This window comes from Protopterus annectens, chromosome 7.part0 (genome assembly GCF_019279795.1).
Source record: "Protopterus annectens isolate FY-2018-M chromosome 7.part0, PAN1.0, whole genome shotgun sequence".
NCBI lineage: Eukaryota > Metazoa > Chordata > Ceratodontiformes > Protopteridae > Protopterus > Protopterus annectens.
Genome location: NC_056739.1, coordinates 1182991849 through 1183007929, shown reverse-complemented (window position 1 = coordinate 1183007929; position 16081 = coordinate 1182991849). Strand labels below are relative to the sequence as shown.

The 16081-nt window shown below is 38.2% G+C and overlaps 1 protein-coding gene across 3 annotated transcripts in view; it reads right to left on the bottom strand.

Moving 5' to 3' along the window:
• Positions 1–16081, bottom strand: part of MST1 (macrophage stimulating 1) — a 442641-nt gene that overhangs the window by 215217 nt on the left and 211343 nt on the right. For all 3 annotated transcript variants that reach the window (XM_044077787.1, XM_044077790.1, XM_044077788.1), the window contains exons 6-7: positions 14014–14134; positions 8126–8244 (exon numbers count right to left, since the gene is read on the bottom strand). In XM_044077787.1, the coding sequence (XP_043933722.1) occupies positions 8126–8244; positions 14014–14134 (240 nt within the window). The remainder of the gene's footprint in view (positions 1–8125; positions 8245–14013; positions 14135–16081) is intronic.

Sequence of the window (16081 nt, the reverse complement as noted above, 5' to 3'; positions counted from 1 at the left end):
GCAGCATAGTTTCCTTTGGTAACTCTAGCATCATTATTGCTTACCATATAGGTAATATTCCTCTTAAGTCTGACACCATCATCAGGGACTTGGGTGTGTATGTTGGTAATAGACTCTCATTTGATCACCAGGTCTCTGTGGTGTTTAGAAATTCCTTCTACCTCGTACAACTTTTACTCTGTGGAATCTCCTCAAGGTCCGAATAAGTTATAATGCCAATTTATTAATTCCTTATTAAGCCCATCATTGAATATAATGCACCCATCAGCATGTACCTCACTAACCACCTAAACCAGCTCGAGAGACGTCAGTGCTTCCACACCAAAATGATCTCAGGTCTCAGTACCCTTTTGTTACTCTAATAAACTAAAATCTCTGTCACTCTACTCAGTGTCATATAGACTCCCAAGGGTGATCTCTGCTTAGCTTTCCAAGCTATGAATGACCCAGATCTCTTTGAACTCCTTCACATAAATAAAACAGGTGGTAAAGCAAACACTCATTCTAGAGACCTAAGCCTACACTATCATATCAGTAAGATGACATGGTTCTATATTACATGATTGAAGCTTCACTTAATTGAATAAGTAAAGCTCGAACTTGTAATATCGAAACCGTAAATTGTCGAATGGCCGATTTAAACCAGAGAAACAGTTCCCTTGGCCATTATGTGGCAAATGCCCATTTCTCCACTTTGGAGTGATCTCAGAGTTGGTATATTTAGGTAGGGGGGTATGGGGAGCACAGCCCCCCCACTTGATTTCAAATGTAAAGTTGTTTTTTTTTGATTCGGCCAAGGGAAGTGTTTCCCTTGGTTGAATCGACAGTTCGACAATTTTAGCTGTCAATATTACAAGATCAAGCTTTAGTTATTTGATGAACTAAAGCTTCGATGTTGTACTATAGATGCGATGAGAAGGCATGGCAGATACCTAACCCAACGTATACCTTTTTTTGGAATAGGCCACCCTTACCTGTCAAGCAGAATACTTCCCTAGCAACCTTTAAAGCCAGTATGGATGACTGGATGGGTGATTGCAAAATTTCACCATAGAAATGTGGAGAAAATCTATGTAATGGGGAGCAGTACTGTTCTTTCACCAGTACTGGGTGATGTGGCTGAGTTTCTTGATGGTTTCATATGTTTTACATGCAATTCAGGATGGTGAGTGTTGCCATTCACTCTGCCTCTTAGCTGATCACTATATCTTCTGTTAGCAATTCTTTTGTCTAATCCTTTCATGAATTGCAACTGGAGCTTTCCAGACAGTAATCACATCTGGGATCCTATCTGAGTATTTTCTGTTTGCTAGAAGAAGTGTTCTATAAGCAATACAGGTGCATCTTTCCTCACATGAAGGCATAAAATGTTGAATAACTCTACCTGTCATATCTCAAAGGCATACTGAAACCAGCTCTAGGAATCACCTTTCCTTTCCATGTCTGTTGTGCTAAAATTTCTGTAAGTGATGTTTCTTTCTCTAAGGAACATCTTGATTTGGTTTCAATAGATCAAACTTTGCTCTGGCATGCCTGCTCAGGAATATGTCTGCTGGTATCTGTCTATTGCACAGATAGGCATGACCCTGTCTCTAACAGGTATAACAAATATTTACACATCCAACACTGTATTTAACCCTTTTTTATACCAACTTTGAATGCCTGAAGGCACCTTTCTCCTAGACCATTCATAGTATGATGCCCTAGTACAGTAGTGGAATAGAATAGTCTTGTTTGTTTAATAAAATGACAACATTTTTCTTACATAAAATAAGTACTAGTATCTGAAACTTTTATGTTCTTGTAACCCATAAGTAGCATATCATCTTCTCACTCTACTTACTGTAACTCTTTGATGTAATCTGATTCATACAAAACTCTTCTAATCATTTAAATATGCCTCTGCCATAATCATGAATAAATACACTGCTCATAAATAGTCCTGTGATATCAACGGGTCTGCTTCAGTAGATGGAAATCCCATTTACCCAATGTTTAAAAGACTGAGATGAAAAACCCAAAATCCCAGAAGTCCGACCACTTGGAACAATGACAGATCACTGTGGGTAACCGGTCGCCCAACCCCTCAAACACACTAAATCCGAAGCAAAGAAAATCCACCCATGTGGGGGGGATTTGCCCCACACCCCCTATGTGGAGGACTGTGCCCCCCACACCCCCCCTAACTAAATATACCAACTCCGAGATCACACTACAGTGGAGGTAAGGGGCAAAGGTCAAGATGCTGGCCAAGTGGTTACTTACCCACAGTGATCTGTCGGTGTTCTGAATGGTCAGTCTTCAGGGATTTCGTGTTTTTTGTCTCGGTCCTTTAAAAGTCAGGTAAGTAGGATTTCAGATTTCTGAAGGGGACCCGATATCAACGTGTAGTGTTTTGTAGCATCCTCTTGAAAATTCCTGGGTTGCATTGCCACTTGTCTAGGCATATTTTGTTCCACTCATGTAGCATGGTACATACTCTTTACACATGTACACATTTTCATCCTACTTTGTTCACCATACAAACTCTCATACCAGGGTCTTCTTTTTAACAGTATCTGAGTGCCCAACTTGCAGTTCTTCTCCAGTATGTTTTTTCTCAATTTCCATAGAACAATAACTGTTGTTCTGAAAAGACAGAGGGGTAAATTCAATAACACCTACACTAAGTGTACACAGTCTGTATTCAGTAACATCCCTACCACATTTTTTGTGCTTTCTAGTCACTCAGAAAGATTATACTAAGTGTACATGTAGGCAACACTTTGTGGTGACCTTTATGAATCCCCCTCAGTATTTAAAGCTGCAAGAAAATCAGTAGGAAAACTAAAATGAGCAGGAAGAAGGTGTGAGCGTGTGTTGTCTGTTCACTCAGAACAGTGTACACTTAGTGTAGACTTTATTGAATCCCAGGGAGAACTTTTTCTACTAATAATTCATATTCTCTTTTATAAAATCTTCCTAACTGACACAGTTTTGTAAGTAGACCAATACTCTATTCTATGGCTCAGCCGTCCATATGAGATGTAATACTCTTGAAATTTCCTTGTTGTTTATTGTCATTCTAGCTCCCATTTCCATGTTTACTGAAACTCCTTGAAAAGGATCTTCTACAAGAGCATGGACATTGAATATACTTCTGTCATACCTTGTATAATTTATCTGTAAATATTGAACACTGAATCCTTGACAGACAAACAGTTTTGCCATGCCTTTTGACACTGTGTATTCATTTGGAAATCATAGTCTGATAAGATGATTAACCATCTCTAGGTGTGTGCTGCTGCTGTTGTGGGCAGGCTCTTATACTCACCAGAAAACATTAACAATAGCTTATGTTCCTTTGCTAGCTTAAACCTTCTGCTCCAAATGTATTGATTCACCCTTTTCCCATCTGAGTATTTTCTGTTTGCTGGAGGGAGGGAGGGTTATAGAAACAGTAAAGATACATCTTTCTTCACATGAAGGCATAACTTATTGAATAACAACTCCAGTACCATAGCAGTACTATACATGTATCTATACATTTATCTAAGTGTTCCTCTCAACCTCTTAGTGCAATAAATCTGGACAAATCCAAAATTAAAGGGGGAACAAAGGCCTAGAAATAGGGGCATATTTTAAATATTGACCTAATTAACTTAGAAAGTTGCTAGAATAACAGGCTTTGCATTAATATGTATTTTCTGAAGGCTACAAAGTCTGAAACTCAAACGTTGTTGTGTCTTTCGGCTTTTCCCGGTTAGGGGTCGCCACAGCGGAACTCCGGTCTGCTAATGATTGGCTATCATTATTTAGTGACTTCAATTTTCAATGATTTTCCAGAAAAACACATTTGTATGAGGAAAAGACCAAAAATAAGAGGAACAAATCCGCACATTCTGTGAAAATCTGGGCAGTTGAGAAGTATACTAAGTGGCAGACGTTTGTAATGTGCCAGTACTTCATCACACATTAATACCGCTTCAAAAGTCTTAAATGCGTTTTGTTTCTGGTGTTTCAGTTGTTAATACTGTATTCTATTTAAGCAATAACCGACAATGTGGTGTGGTATATTGAAGATTTACCCACAGTTGGTGTGGTTTAATCATGAGGGCGAAGCCCAAGTGATTAAACAAAGGCAACCATGGGTAACTCTACAATATACCACAACCACGGAGTCAGTTATTGCTATTATACAATGACATTATTTATGAAAAAAATACTTACTTTTCTTAAATAATGTCTTTGCATAACAGCGGATTGCTGTTCTTCTGCCGGTTGTGGTATACTGATTCTGCATTTTGATGTACTGTGCATTCGCATGGGACTTGAGAACCCAGACATACCCAGTACATCAAGGCTATGAAATGGAAGCAACGGAGAAAAGAAAGTCTCCATTTCTCCGTTTTCTCTCTCTTTTTTTTATTGTAAGAAAAAAAAAGGTTTTGGGGCAGTTTATACCAATGGAAAAAAGTCCGGGGCGACCGGACCTTTTTCCGTTGGTAGATTGTGGGATTTACAATGGGCACGCTGGTTGGGCTGGCCAATCAGGGTGCATGTTTTAGAATATTAATAGGGAGACATTGTATAATTAGCAGTAAACCTCCAATAGAAATTAAACAAACCATGGAATGCTTGCAACATTTTTACAAAAGTTGGGGGTGAGGGCACCATGGAATTCTTTTACTCTTTCATTTGAAGGATCAAGTCCTTTATATATCACATATCCAGATATTCAATTTGTGACTTACCATTTTTGTATTTTGATTTTTAAATCTCATACCACTATGCAACACTTCCTGTAAGTTATTCAGGTGCTATGACTTCCTGTTGACTAGTAAATCATCTAGGTCCACCATCACATCTAAATCTCTGAGCAGATTTTCAGTTATTCTTTAAAAAATGGAAGATACTGAGTTCACACCAAATGGCAATGTGTTATACACTAACATGGCTCCCCATGTATTAAAATCAATTATACAATGACCCCCCCCCATTAATATTCCAAAACGTGCACGCTGATTGGTCAGAGTGCCTGTTGCAAATTAGACTTATGCTAATGGAAAAAGGTCCGGTCGCCTGGACTTTTTGCATTAGTATAAGTCTTTTTTGTGTGTGTGTTAGACAGCAACGGAGAACAGAAGAGCTCCATTGCTGTAATCTCGCTATGTTAAATGGGTTTAACATAGCGAGACAGCTTTAAAAAAAGCAACGGAGAAAGGAAGATCTCTGTTGCTTTTTTTAAAGCTATCTCGCTATGTTAAACTCTTTTAACATAGCAAGACACCTTTTAAAAAGCAACGGAGATCTTCCTTTCTCTGTTGCTTCCACACACAGCTCTGATGTACTGCGTAAGCATACGCATGCACAGTACATCAGAACTGCGGCAGAATATCGGACAGCTGCGGAAGGGCAGCACGGAGGTATTATACAATGCCATCATTTAAGAAAAGTAAGTATTTTTTTTCTTAAATAATGTCATTGTATAATAGCAATAACCCACTTCTGGGTGTGGGTAATGCTGGATTTACCCACGGTTGTCTTTGTTTGGCCACTCGGGCTTTTCCCTCATGACCAAACCACACCAACTGTGGGTAAATTCAGCATTACCCACACCCAGGCATGGGTTATTGCTTAAATATTTCTTAGAATGAATACCATGCAATACCAGCTGACAAGCAGATGCTATATCAGTTTTCCAAAACATAATTCCCCTGCACAGAATGGCCATTACCTCTTCCACTCTAGGCAGCAGATATATTTCAGCAGTAGCACATTGATTATAGTTAACTTGTAATCACCAGACTTGCAAGCTGATGAGTCCACAGTTACTACTGAAACAGTAGGTTCAGCCCATTCACCATGCATCTCACAGTAGTAATAACATATTTTTCTAATCTTTCTTTTTATCACCTGTTTATTTTTATTGTGAATAATAGAGACCTGCTTTTAATGGACTATAGAGAAGCAACTGTATTTGCCAGAAAAGTGGCTTTCACACCACACAATGTGACTAGTCCCGCTTGAAATACTATAACACATATTTCAGGCATTTCTTCAATAGACTAACTTTTTCAACATACTTCCGCTGTTTCCTGTTTAAGACAAGCATCTGTAACTGTCCTCTCATACAAAACCAGTCCTACTTTAACCTGACTGACAATTGTTCCTTTTATATTTCACAGAACATCCCAGCCATTGTCTGACCTAATACTGACAATCTCTCTGTGGTCTGTCAAGCTTCATTTGGAAATTGACTGAACTAATTTTTCAGATATAATGATACTGCTGCCAATGTATCAATCTACATTTCAGTCTCTTTTTATTCATCAGTAAAGTAGACATAAATGACTTGTTCCCTTTATCGTCTGACACTGAAGACACCAATGATTCTCTTTTCTCCTTAGAACATATTTTGTACTCTCATCATGAAAATGTTTATTTTTTACTTTTTTCTAGGGACTGCATTTTACTATGACTTTTTCATGTTATATGTCACAACTTCTCACAGCTCTATGACATTTTGCTTTAAAAATACTGTCTGTTAGACAAATATCTTTATTATTACAATATCAACAAAATACTTCTCTTTATTTTATCTGATTGAAGTTCAGCTTACACTGCACCATTCAGAACATCCTGCTTTTTCACCTGCTGTGTATCTCGATCTTCCATTTCCAGGCACAGACTGCCTCAAATGTTCATGGAAATGTTAAACTGGAGTCAGATAACAGTTTTCTCTAAGTTTCTCTGCAAACAATACCTACAGCTTTGTATCTTACCACTTCATTCAAGTTTGCACTAAATCAGTTCAACTGCACACTGCATCACAGCTTAGTTGCAACATTACAATTCCGATATTCTATTAATTATTTAAATTCAGAATTCATATCAAACATATTCATATCAAACAATTATTAAGACCCTAACAGCTCCTGACCTAATGTCCCAAAGCTACCAAGCGAGACTGAAAGCTCTATCCCTTTATTTAGTATCTTGTACACTTTTGAGGAGGGCAGGTCTTTGTCTCATTTACTGTGTGGTTAGAGAACCAATTGTCCTGGACCTCATGTTTCTCCATAAGTCTAGTAACACCTCCAATATTACAACCAGAGACCTAATCTTCACCAACAAATAAATAAAGCATAGAGGATGGGCAGATTTATAACCCAGCACTTCCCAAACCTCTGGAATAAAATAATTTTACATGTTAAACAGTGCAATGCACTATCTAGCTTTAAATATAAACTAGATGACTGGATGGGTATCCACACATTTACTCTAGGATTGACAGGTAGCCACCCCCGGAGAAAGGTAGTGTTGTCTGAGGGATGATACTGGAAAGGCAAGACTGGTCATATGACTAAATAGACTTGGAATATCTATGAATCTACTTCCCTTTACTGTTTCAGTAGTTTGATTGTAGCACTTATCATTGGGTCTAATCACTGGACCCAGGTTCTGAAGTGGTTCATATAAGGAGGCCCCCATAAGACAGGTAATGCCATATACCCTAAAAAGTTGCTCATTTCTGTCTATATATGCTGATCATGAATCCAAAGTTAGCATAATTCAACATTTCTTCCCAAACGAGAAATTTTGTAGCCAAACAAACTTGTATTAACTTCCTTATCACTGTTTTCAATGAATCTACTGCACTGAGAAAGAACACAGGAAATCATCTATACTCTTTTTGCACACATTATTATCTGAACACTGTGCTCAGACACAAACACACATTATACACCAACCTTGCCACTTTTATGGAAGGTCAGTGCCACCACTATTCTGAATAACTACCTCAGTATTCTGTATTTGCCTTTATACAAGAGCAGGCACTGTACCCTCCCCTCAGTGGCTGTCCTGGGGTGCTCCATAGGGCAGTAACAGAAGATATCAAGTCCGTATAAAAACCCTGCAAGTTACTGGTTCTCAAAGATAACCATGCCATATTATACTTTGAATAACAATGTTCTCTGGGCTGACTGAATTGGTGAGTGTCAGTCAGCACAAAGCATCTAAGGTAAATACTATTAAAAATAAATAAATAAATAAAGTGTAATTAAAGCAGAGCAGGGCAGACCTAAATAAAACTATATGTGCCATCCAAAAAACAAGGAAGGCAGTACAGAACAATACTTACTACATTTCTGGATATTGCAGTGCTCACGCTCCACATTTGGGTCTGTTGTGTAACACCAGGGATGGACAGAACCATCAGGATTCCGGCAGTAATTATCATTCAAGCCTTTATCTGGATACCTAAAATGGAATATGTGGCAGATGTCTCAGTCAAAAAATTATAATTAGAAAGGCCTGATTTTCTAATTTATTAAAATGTTATTTCATGACTTTATTGTACTTTTATTAGGCAATAGTACCATTCATATTTTAATATATTTAGTATAGCAAGAGAACCTAATAAAGAGAACCTAATAAAATATTTTTGCTTCAAAGACATTTGTGACCTTTTCTAAGAAGGAAATTATGTATACTTTATCATTGGAAATCTGTAATTTGAAGCCAACTTACCTCTTTTTTGCTTTTTTTTTTTTATCTATTTTGATCTGTTATTTACAGTATTCAAAGAAAGGATGTCAGTCCAAAAGATTTTATGAAAACATTCATTCATAAGTATATGCAGTTAAAGGGAAATCATCCCCAGATGTACTGTTCTGCAGTCACAGTTCCCATTCACAATGTTGACTTACCGGAATATCGACTCACATAACAGTGAGAGGATAACAGTGAGGTTTAAAACAGCGAACTCCTGGAATGCTGAATTTCGCCAACGGGAAACTAACCACTTGGCCACTACTGATGAATTTTGCCCTTTTTTCATCTGTACTGCGATCTCAGAGTTGGTATATTTAGGTAAGAGAGGTGTGGGAGGTGCAGCCCCCATATGGGGTGGGGTGGAGGCAAAGTCCCCCCCCTCCGGTGGTTTTATTTATCAACTGTTTTGTTTTTCCCACTCCGGTGGGTTTAATTTATGTATTATGTTGTTTCCGTCAGTGGTGGCCAATTGGTTAGCTTCCCGGAAAGCAACATAATACAAAACATTGTGTGTGTGTGTGTGTGTGTGTGTGTGTGTGTGTGTGTGTGTGTGTGTGTGTGTGTGTATATATATATATATATATATATATATATATATATATATATATATATGTGTGTGTGTGTGTGTGTGTGTGTGTGTGTGTGTGTGTGTCTCATTAAATACTGAATGTTCCCAAGAGTGAACGTTCAATGAGCAATCACTTTACAGCAAATTTCAAGCACACACAACAGCAGGGTAAGGGCAAATTCCCTTACCCTGCTGCAATGCGATCCCATACAAAATGCTGCCATAAAATGTCCATTCAATAGAATGTTCCTTCATATTAGGATTTTTTTTCTCCTTTTTTTTACACCAGAAAAAAACATTCACTCTTATGAGTGTTTGCTCTTTCAAACTGTATAGATAGTACACCAGACAGTTAGTAAGAGAACTCAGCTAAGGAATAGTAAACCAGACAGTAACAGTGCAGATCTTATTTAGAAATGTTATTGTCAGCCGCAGTGGTGCAGCGGTTAGCGTTATCGCCTCACAGCAAAAGGATCTCCAGTTCAATTCTCAGCTGGAGTTCCTTCTGTGTGGAGTCTGCATGCCCTCCCTGCAATCAACTGAGTGTTAAAAAAAGACATGTAGGTAGGTGCATGAGTCTATGTGTGTGCCTTCTCTGAAGGGTGGGTGTCAGGCTGGCAACTTGGCACTGCAAAAATCCACTGCCAATCGTAAGAGGACCGGTGATCTTCTGTGGCGACCCCTAACCGGGAGAAGCTGAACAAGTAACATTGTTTACTGCAGAAAAAGTTGTTTGGCTGTTTGTTTTCCTATTTACTGGAGAAGTTATGGATTCTACCGAACCAATAGATTACCTTCTCTTATCTCTGATCAGCATTGATTTTGGCTTTTCCATCTGAAGTGCTACTATGAGTTGTATGACATTTCAAAGAATAAATTGCAATTTAACAAAAAACAGCAGCTTCCAAAATTTGTTGGTACATTCCTTAAGCATTTTTGCAGCGGAGTCTTTACCCCCCCAATCCCTTGATGTGATACGTCTGAAATCCTCACGCTCATGCTGTTTTATGTTATACACGAGATATGAAAAGGTACTAATGAGTCCAAGAAACATCCTCAACTATACAGCGAAGGATACAGCCCTGTCTATGACCTAGGTGATCCAGCTGGGCACTGGAGGAGCTGGTAGGGGAGGTGACAGCAAATTGCTGATTCCAGCTTGACTACCTTGGGGTCAAGATTGGCAAATATCATATGGAAAGCTAATGTTATGTCAAGTAGCAGCAAAAATGGTCAGGAATATGAATGTCGTTGAAGTAGTAGAGTTATGTCTTCATGTCAGTGCTGAGCCTATGGGCGAATGAATGAACGTGCTCATAAGCCTAACATTGCACAGTGACCATACTAAGCTGCCATAGAAGAGGTCAATGAAAAAACAGCCATTTCGTAAGGTTGCCTGGGTGACAGATCCTCCAACACTTGGCTCTTGCCTCAGCAGAAGTTGCTAGAGATATAGATACTTTAAGGGTAATTCTCATAGTAGAACCAACGCAGTGTTATGAGGTGAAAATGATCAGATGCAGTACAAGAATGAATGGACATTGAAGCAGAAGAAAGGAGCTGAGAGTTGACAGAAATGGGGAAACGTTCAGGAAAAACTTTCCTTGTGAAGCTGGGGATGCTTTTTGGAATCTTTAGTGCCTTTTCATATCTCGTGTATAATTTAAAGTTATCCAACAGGACTCTAGTTAGGATGATTTGCATGGTTTTGCTGACTTTCCCATGTACTAGAATTGGAATGATTTTATGGCAGGTGTTCCCCTGAATGCTGCACAGAGACTTTTGTCTTCCAGTCACAGTTCTTAATTCCTTAGATACAATGGCAGATTAAGTGTAGCTGGGGGCCTGGGAGGTTTTTAAATTACAGGCCCCCTTACACACACTTTTTTGGACGACACATAAATGTACACAATCTTTCAGATTCACCTTCCTGATTGCTTTAAATGACTATTCAAACTGCTGTCTGAATGAGTAAAATCGGGGATATTCTGTGAAATCAGGGACCATTTACTTTACTTGCTTGCCACCCAAAATCTACCCGAGTTCTCACCACTGTCATCCAATGGTTCCCAGCAGAGCACATCTCTCTCATCTTTTTACAGTGCCTCATGGTCATGGCAGGCATGAACTGCCCATGCGCAAACAGCAGATTTAGCCACCCAAATATAAATACTGATGGTGGCATTTAAACACTTTATTAAAAAAAACTTGCAAAGCTTACAAAATTAGTGACTGCTACTTTCAGTACACAAGCTAATGAAAACAAGTAAGCAGTACTAAATGTAGCAAAATTATTTCAAATGACCAATAGCCCTCTATGATGTTCACTGCTGACATGGAGCACCCTGAAGGCCATTCAAATTGCCCCTATCATTGTCCACCACTAATCAGATGACATTTAAACTTGCCTATCAAAGAGAACAAATCGGTGTACACTACCATGCTGATGCATGCGATAATAGCAGGTTGCTTTAATATGTACAGTTCTTGAATTCCAGTTTGTATGACTAAAACTGCTTATGATGCTACAAAAACAAGAAAGAACTGACCATCACAGCCTCACCAGCCTCAAGAAACTGTGACTTTAGATTTTGTACTAAAATAATGAAAACCCTTTCTATCTACTCGCTAAGTTGTTTCACACATCACCGACATATAACTGTTCCCGTGGTTCAAGTACCCTGGACCGACCTCTTCTTCCAATATGGGTCAATTGTATGTATAAAATATGTCTGTCCCCTAAAGCATGAAATACAAAGAAAGAGGTTCCTTTTGTTTTAGCAGTAACTAATAATTTGCTGATGTTTTATAAATAATTAAGACAAAAAAGCTGTGGTACCCTGCTGACATGTGGAACAAAACCAAGTCAGCAAAATAAAGCTACAAATAAAAAAAAAAAAGGTGTGAAGAAAAACAAACCACATCTGCCACGAGCCCCTGACAGCTTTTGGCTATAAGGACTGCATGGTCCAGATACAACCAAAAATACTGCCCAGGGCCTGGACCTAGAAAAGGCAGGGAAGAGGATGGGAAGATGGGCACAAAACTATGGGGAAGTCTAATGCATGGAAAAAAAAAACAAATGAACAGAAACTTAATCAAGAATATAAAAATACCACAAAAAGAATAATCTAACTAAGGCTGGACTAGAGGAAGGTGAACTATCAACTCAACACCATTGCATATGAGGTGATACTCTCAAGACTATCGAAATCTTTGTACTATGAGACTTTTCAGACTAAAGACACTATTGTAGAAGTTCCAGAATTCAGTGCAGCATGGAAAAACAGTATTTGATGAAAAAGTATCTTTCATTCTGAGACCTTGTAATGTATTTACACAGAAAAAATATACATATGGTCAAGATGAGGGATTGTACATTATGGACATTCAAAATACCTTTACTGAATTGCCTAGATGAATAAATCACAAAGCACACAGATTCAAGTTTCAATCACTCTACTTTTAAAGGTACATATACAGCCAGTAGTGTAGTAATAGTAGTAGTGCCCTTGGTGCAAAGTGTTAGAGGGTACAATCGGCACGTGCCAGTTGAAGTACGTAATTAGCATTCAGAAATGAAAGCTGGTATTGCATTTATGGTCAAAACTGAATTGCACTAGCTTTTGTTGGTTTTACAGATGTGACAAAATATCAGGATAAGATAACTTGTTGTGGTTGGGGCCCCCAGGGGAACAGGGGCCCCCAGCCACGAGGGTTAAGCTGTGCCCCCGGGCTATGGCATTAGCACTCTTTGTGTGCCATAAAATGTAGCTGCTGCTTATTACAAATTTAACAAGCAGTTTCCTGCAGATTCAATAAAAAGACAAGAAACATTTTTCTTTCTTTTTTTTATTCCTAGCGTTTAGGAAGATAGATATGTATGGACCGGGCTGCTCTTTAAGGAGGAGCATCAGATTGTGAATGGACTTTTTTTTTTTGCTCTCAGCTTAAAAGTTGAGGGTGTGCACAATTGGGATATGGCACCAGGTGTCAAAATAACTAGCTAGACCTCTGTCTACTGCATCATCACTACATACTACTTTCCTTCTGCTCTTGTAAATAACTTGTTAATATAACAACTCTTTTGGTTGGTTATATGGCTCATTTCAGAGCATGAGAACATGTTAAATGTTAAAGAGTTAACAGAAATAATGCATTTCTATTATTAGGGGTAATATATAATTATAGACCGTGGGATGGGTAAGGCCAGTGTATAACCAAATGGGACAGTTTATTTTGAGTACAAAAAAGCAAATTGCCTAGGCTTAAAATGACCTGTAAGGGACAGCTAGCTTAGTACTTATCTATGAGCCTATGAGCAGACATGCCTATATTATTATTTAATTATATTGCATTTATCAGAATGACATTTGGAAATGTAATGGTGAAAGGAACAGAGATTAAGAGAATATAGTTTCATGATTTGTTGTTTTATTTTTGGTTTTTATCCAGGTTGTGTTTTTTCACTCTAAATGGCTAAACTTCTCACAATTTTACCAAAAGTATGTGTGATAGAGCAAAACCAGTGTGTGTTTTGCAGTTAACAAACTTATAAGGAATAAAATGTAGTGAGGAATTGTTTTAGTGAGCAAGAACAAAGAATTTCTTCATATTAGGAAGCATGTGAATATATTTGTGTATATTGTTTATTTATATTGCAATGTCATCATAGTTACGGCTGATTTGTGAATATATCCTTTATTATTTTATGCTTGTGAGAAACGATAAATATTCTTCAACACCAAATAATTGTTTATTTACCATCTGACATGAAGCAGGAAATGGTGCAAATCCAGAGAGCTACATCACAATTGAAATTGGTCCTGTCTTGCTACATGTCCTTTTCCTATAATAAGTTAACACCCTCATTCAGAAAATTCGAGAATTAAAGTCAATGCACCTACTTTTCAGGCTGGTAATGATGCTTGTGTGGTGACTGCAGGTCCCAGCGTTGGCATTCTCTCCCTGATTTTGTGTAGTCTACAAAACCTCTGTAGTCCTCACCATTGCAAGTGACACAGACATCTGGAAAAAATAAAGTTGTAGTGAAATGCAAATACAACTGCTAGAAATCTTTGCACAGACAGGTGGTCTATGTTCCACTTCAGTGTATCTCCAGTTTGTATGTGTCAGTTCAACATTATTCATATTTACTAAGCTAGTAGAGAAAATACTTTATTGTAGTTGGAGGAAATCTGTCTTAAGACTGCACATACTTTTTATAGGAAATTAGTCATATGACCGCACACATATCTCAGATATCAACCCTCACTTAAGTACTTTTACCACTCTCCAAAATGACCTCACTGTTCATTGTGTAAACAGTTCCACAGAGTGTACAGTCAAAATGAAAAAGGTCCATATTCTAGGCAGTAATGTTGCAGAGTGATGCATATATATATATATATATATATATATATATATATATATATATATATATATAAATCATGACTGCACATACAAAAGTTTTTAACAAGTTGAATATGAGAATGTGTCCTGTGACTTTCAAACTGTAGATCTCTACAAAAAAGGCCACACATACGTTGGTAATAAAAGTATTTGGGTGTAATAGCTCACCCAATAAACATCATAGTTTAGAGCTAGAATGGTGTCAAAGCTATCAGTCTAAACTGTTACCTTCTTCCTGTGTAAGATAAGACAAACTATAAGAACATCCATTAGATAAAAATATAGCCATTATTGAGAAATCTTTTAGAATACTAACAGAATTCTGTGTAACCTGAGAGTCATAGGATCATAGGAGATTACTAGGCTATCGACCCAGAGGTCATTTTAAGCCTAGCAGTTTCATCGCAATGTAATACCATAGAAATGCTAGTCAACAACCAAGACTGCATTTAGTGATGACTACCCATATCCAGGAGAGTTTTGGCCTCCGTCCCCAGTAAGAATTTACTGTGCCCCATCCACTCTTCCAGGTTGCTCTTGAACAGTGTCATAGAGGTGCTCTGTTTCATATGAATTGGTAGCCTGTTCCAAAGATGCAGCAGTCACTGGGAGATAAATCTGTCCCTCCAGCATGTCCTATTTAAGTCCCAGGCCATATTTAGGTCCCTGGAATGGGTAGCCCTAGTCCTGTTTGACTTATGGATATGCAACAAGTTCATTAGGTTTGGGTCTTGGGTAGCTCTGTAGACCAGGCATGTCTCCCCTAAGAAGTCTATACAATACAGAGTATAGTGACAGGGACTTTAGTTGGTCTGTGTAAGGCACATGCTGGAGCTCTTTGATCTTCTTTGTTAAAATCCTCTGAGGTCTCTCTAATTGCTGCAGGTGCTTAGTATGGCACATGGCAAATGGGGAATTCTACTCAATTATGGGCTGGAAAAGTGCCGAGTATAGAGGGGGTTATACCATCTTTTGCTCTCAAGGTGATGCATTTACTAATCAAGTGTGCTATGTAGAAAGCTTTCCTTACTACAGTAGACACATAGTGGTCAAAGTTAAGGTTGGAGTCAACTTGTGATCCCAGGTCCCTTACCACTTCATGGGTCTTTAGGATATTGCTGTTGATTTGATAGTGTGAGGGGGACATTGTTTGTGCTGAAGGGAATGATGATACATTTATTTGCATTCAGTTTGATATTGTGACTAATACACCAGTCGTTGGTCTGTGTGAGACCCTCCTGAAGTAAACTGACATAATTTAGGGATTCAATGATTTAATTTAAATTGATTTAATTGTGTTGCATGAATATTAACTGAATTGGAAGTTTTGCCTCTGTTCTTCAGTTAGTTTTCCCACCCACCCTTCCTGTTTCTGTTTTGGTATTAATCTTAATGGCTTTGAAACTGCCCGCCCCTCTTGTAAATTTGTGTTTGGATACTCCTTCTGGGCCCATCTCATTTGCTCACTCAACTGAGTGCAGTTAGATCATATTCTGTTTTCAGGCACTCCTACTGTGTACAAAGAGAACATCTGGGAAAGAGAACAAAAAAAACATTTTTAAG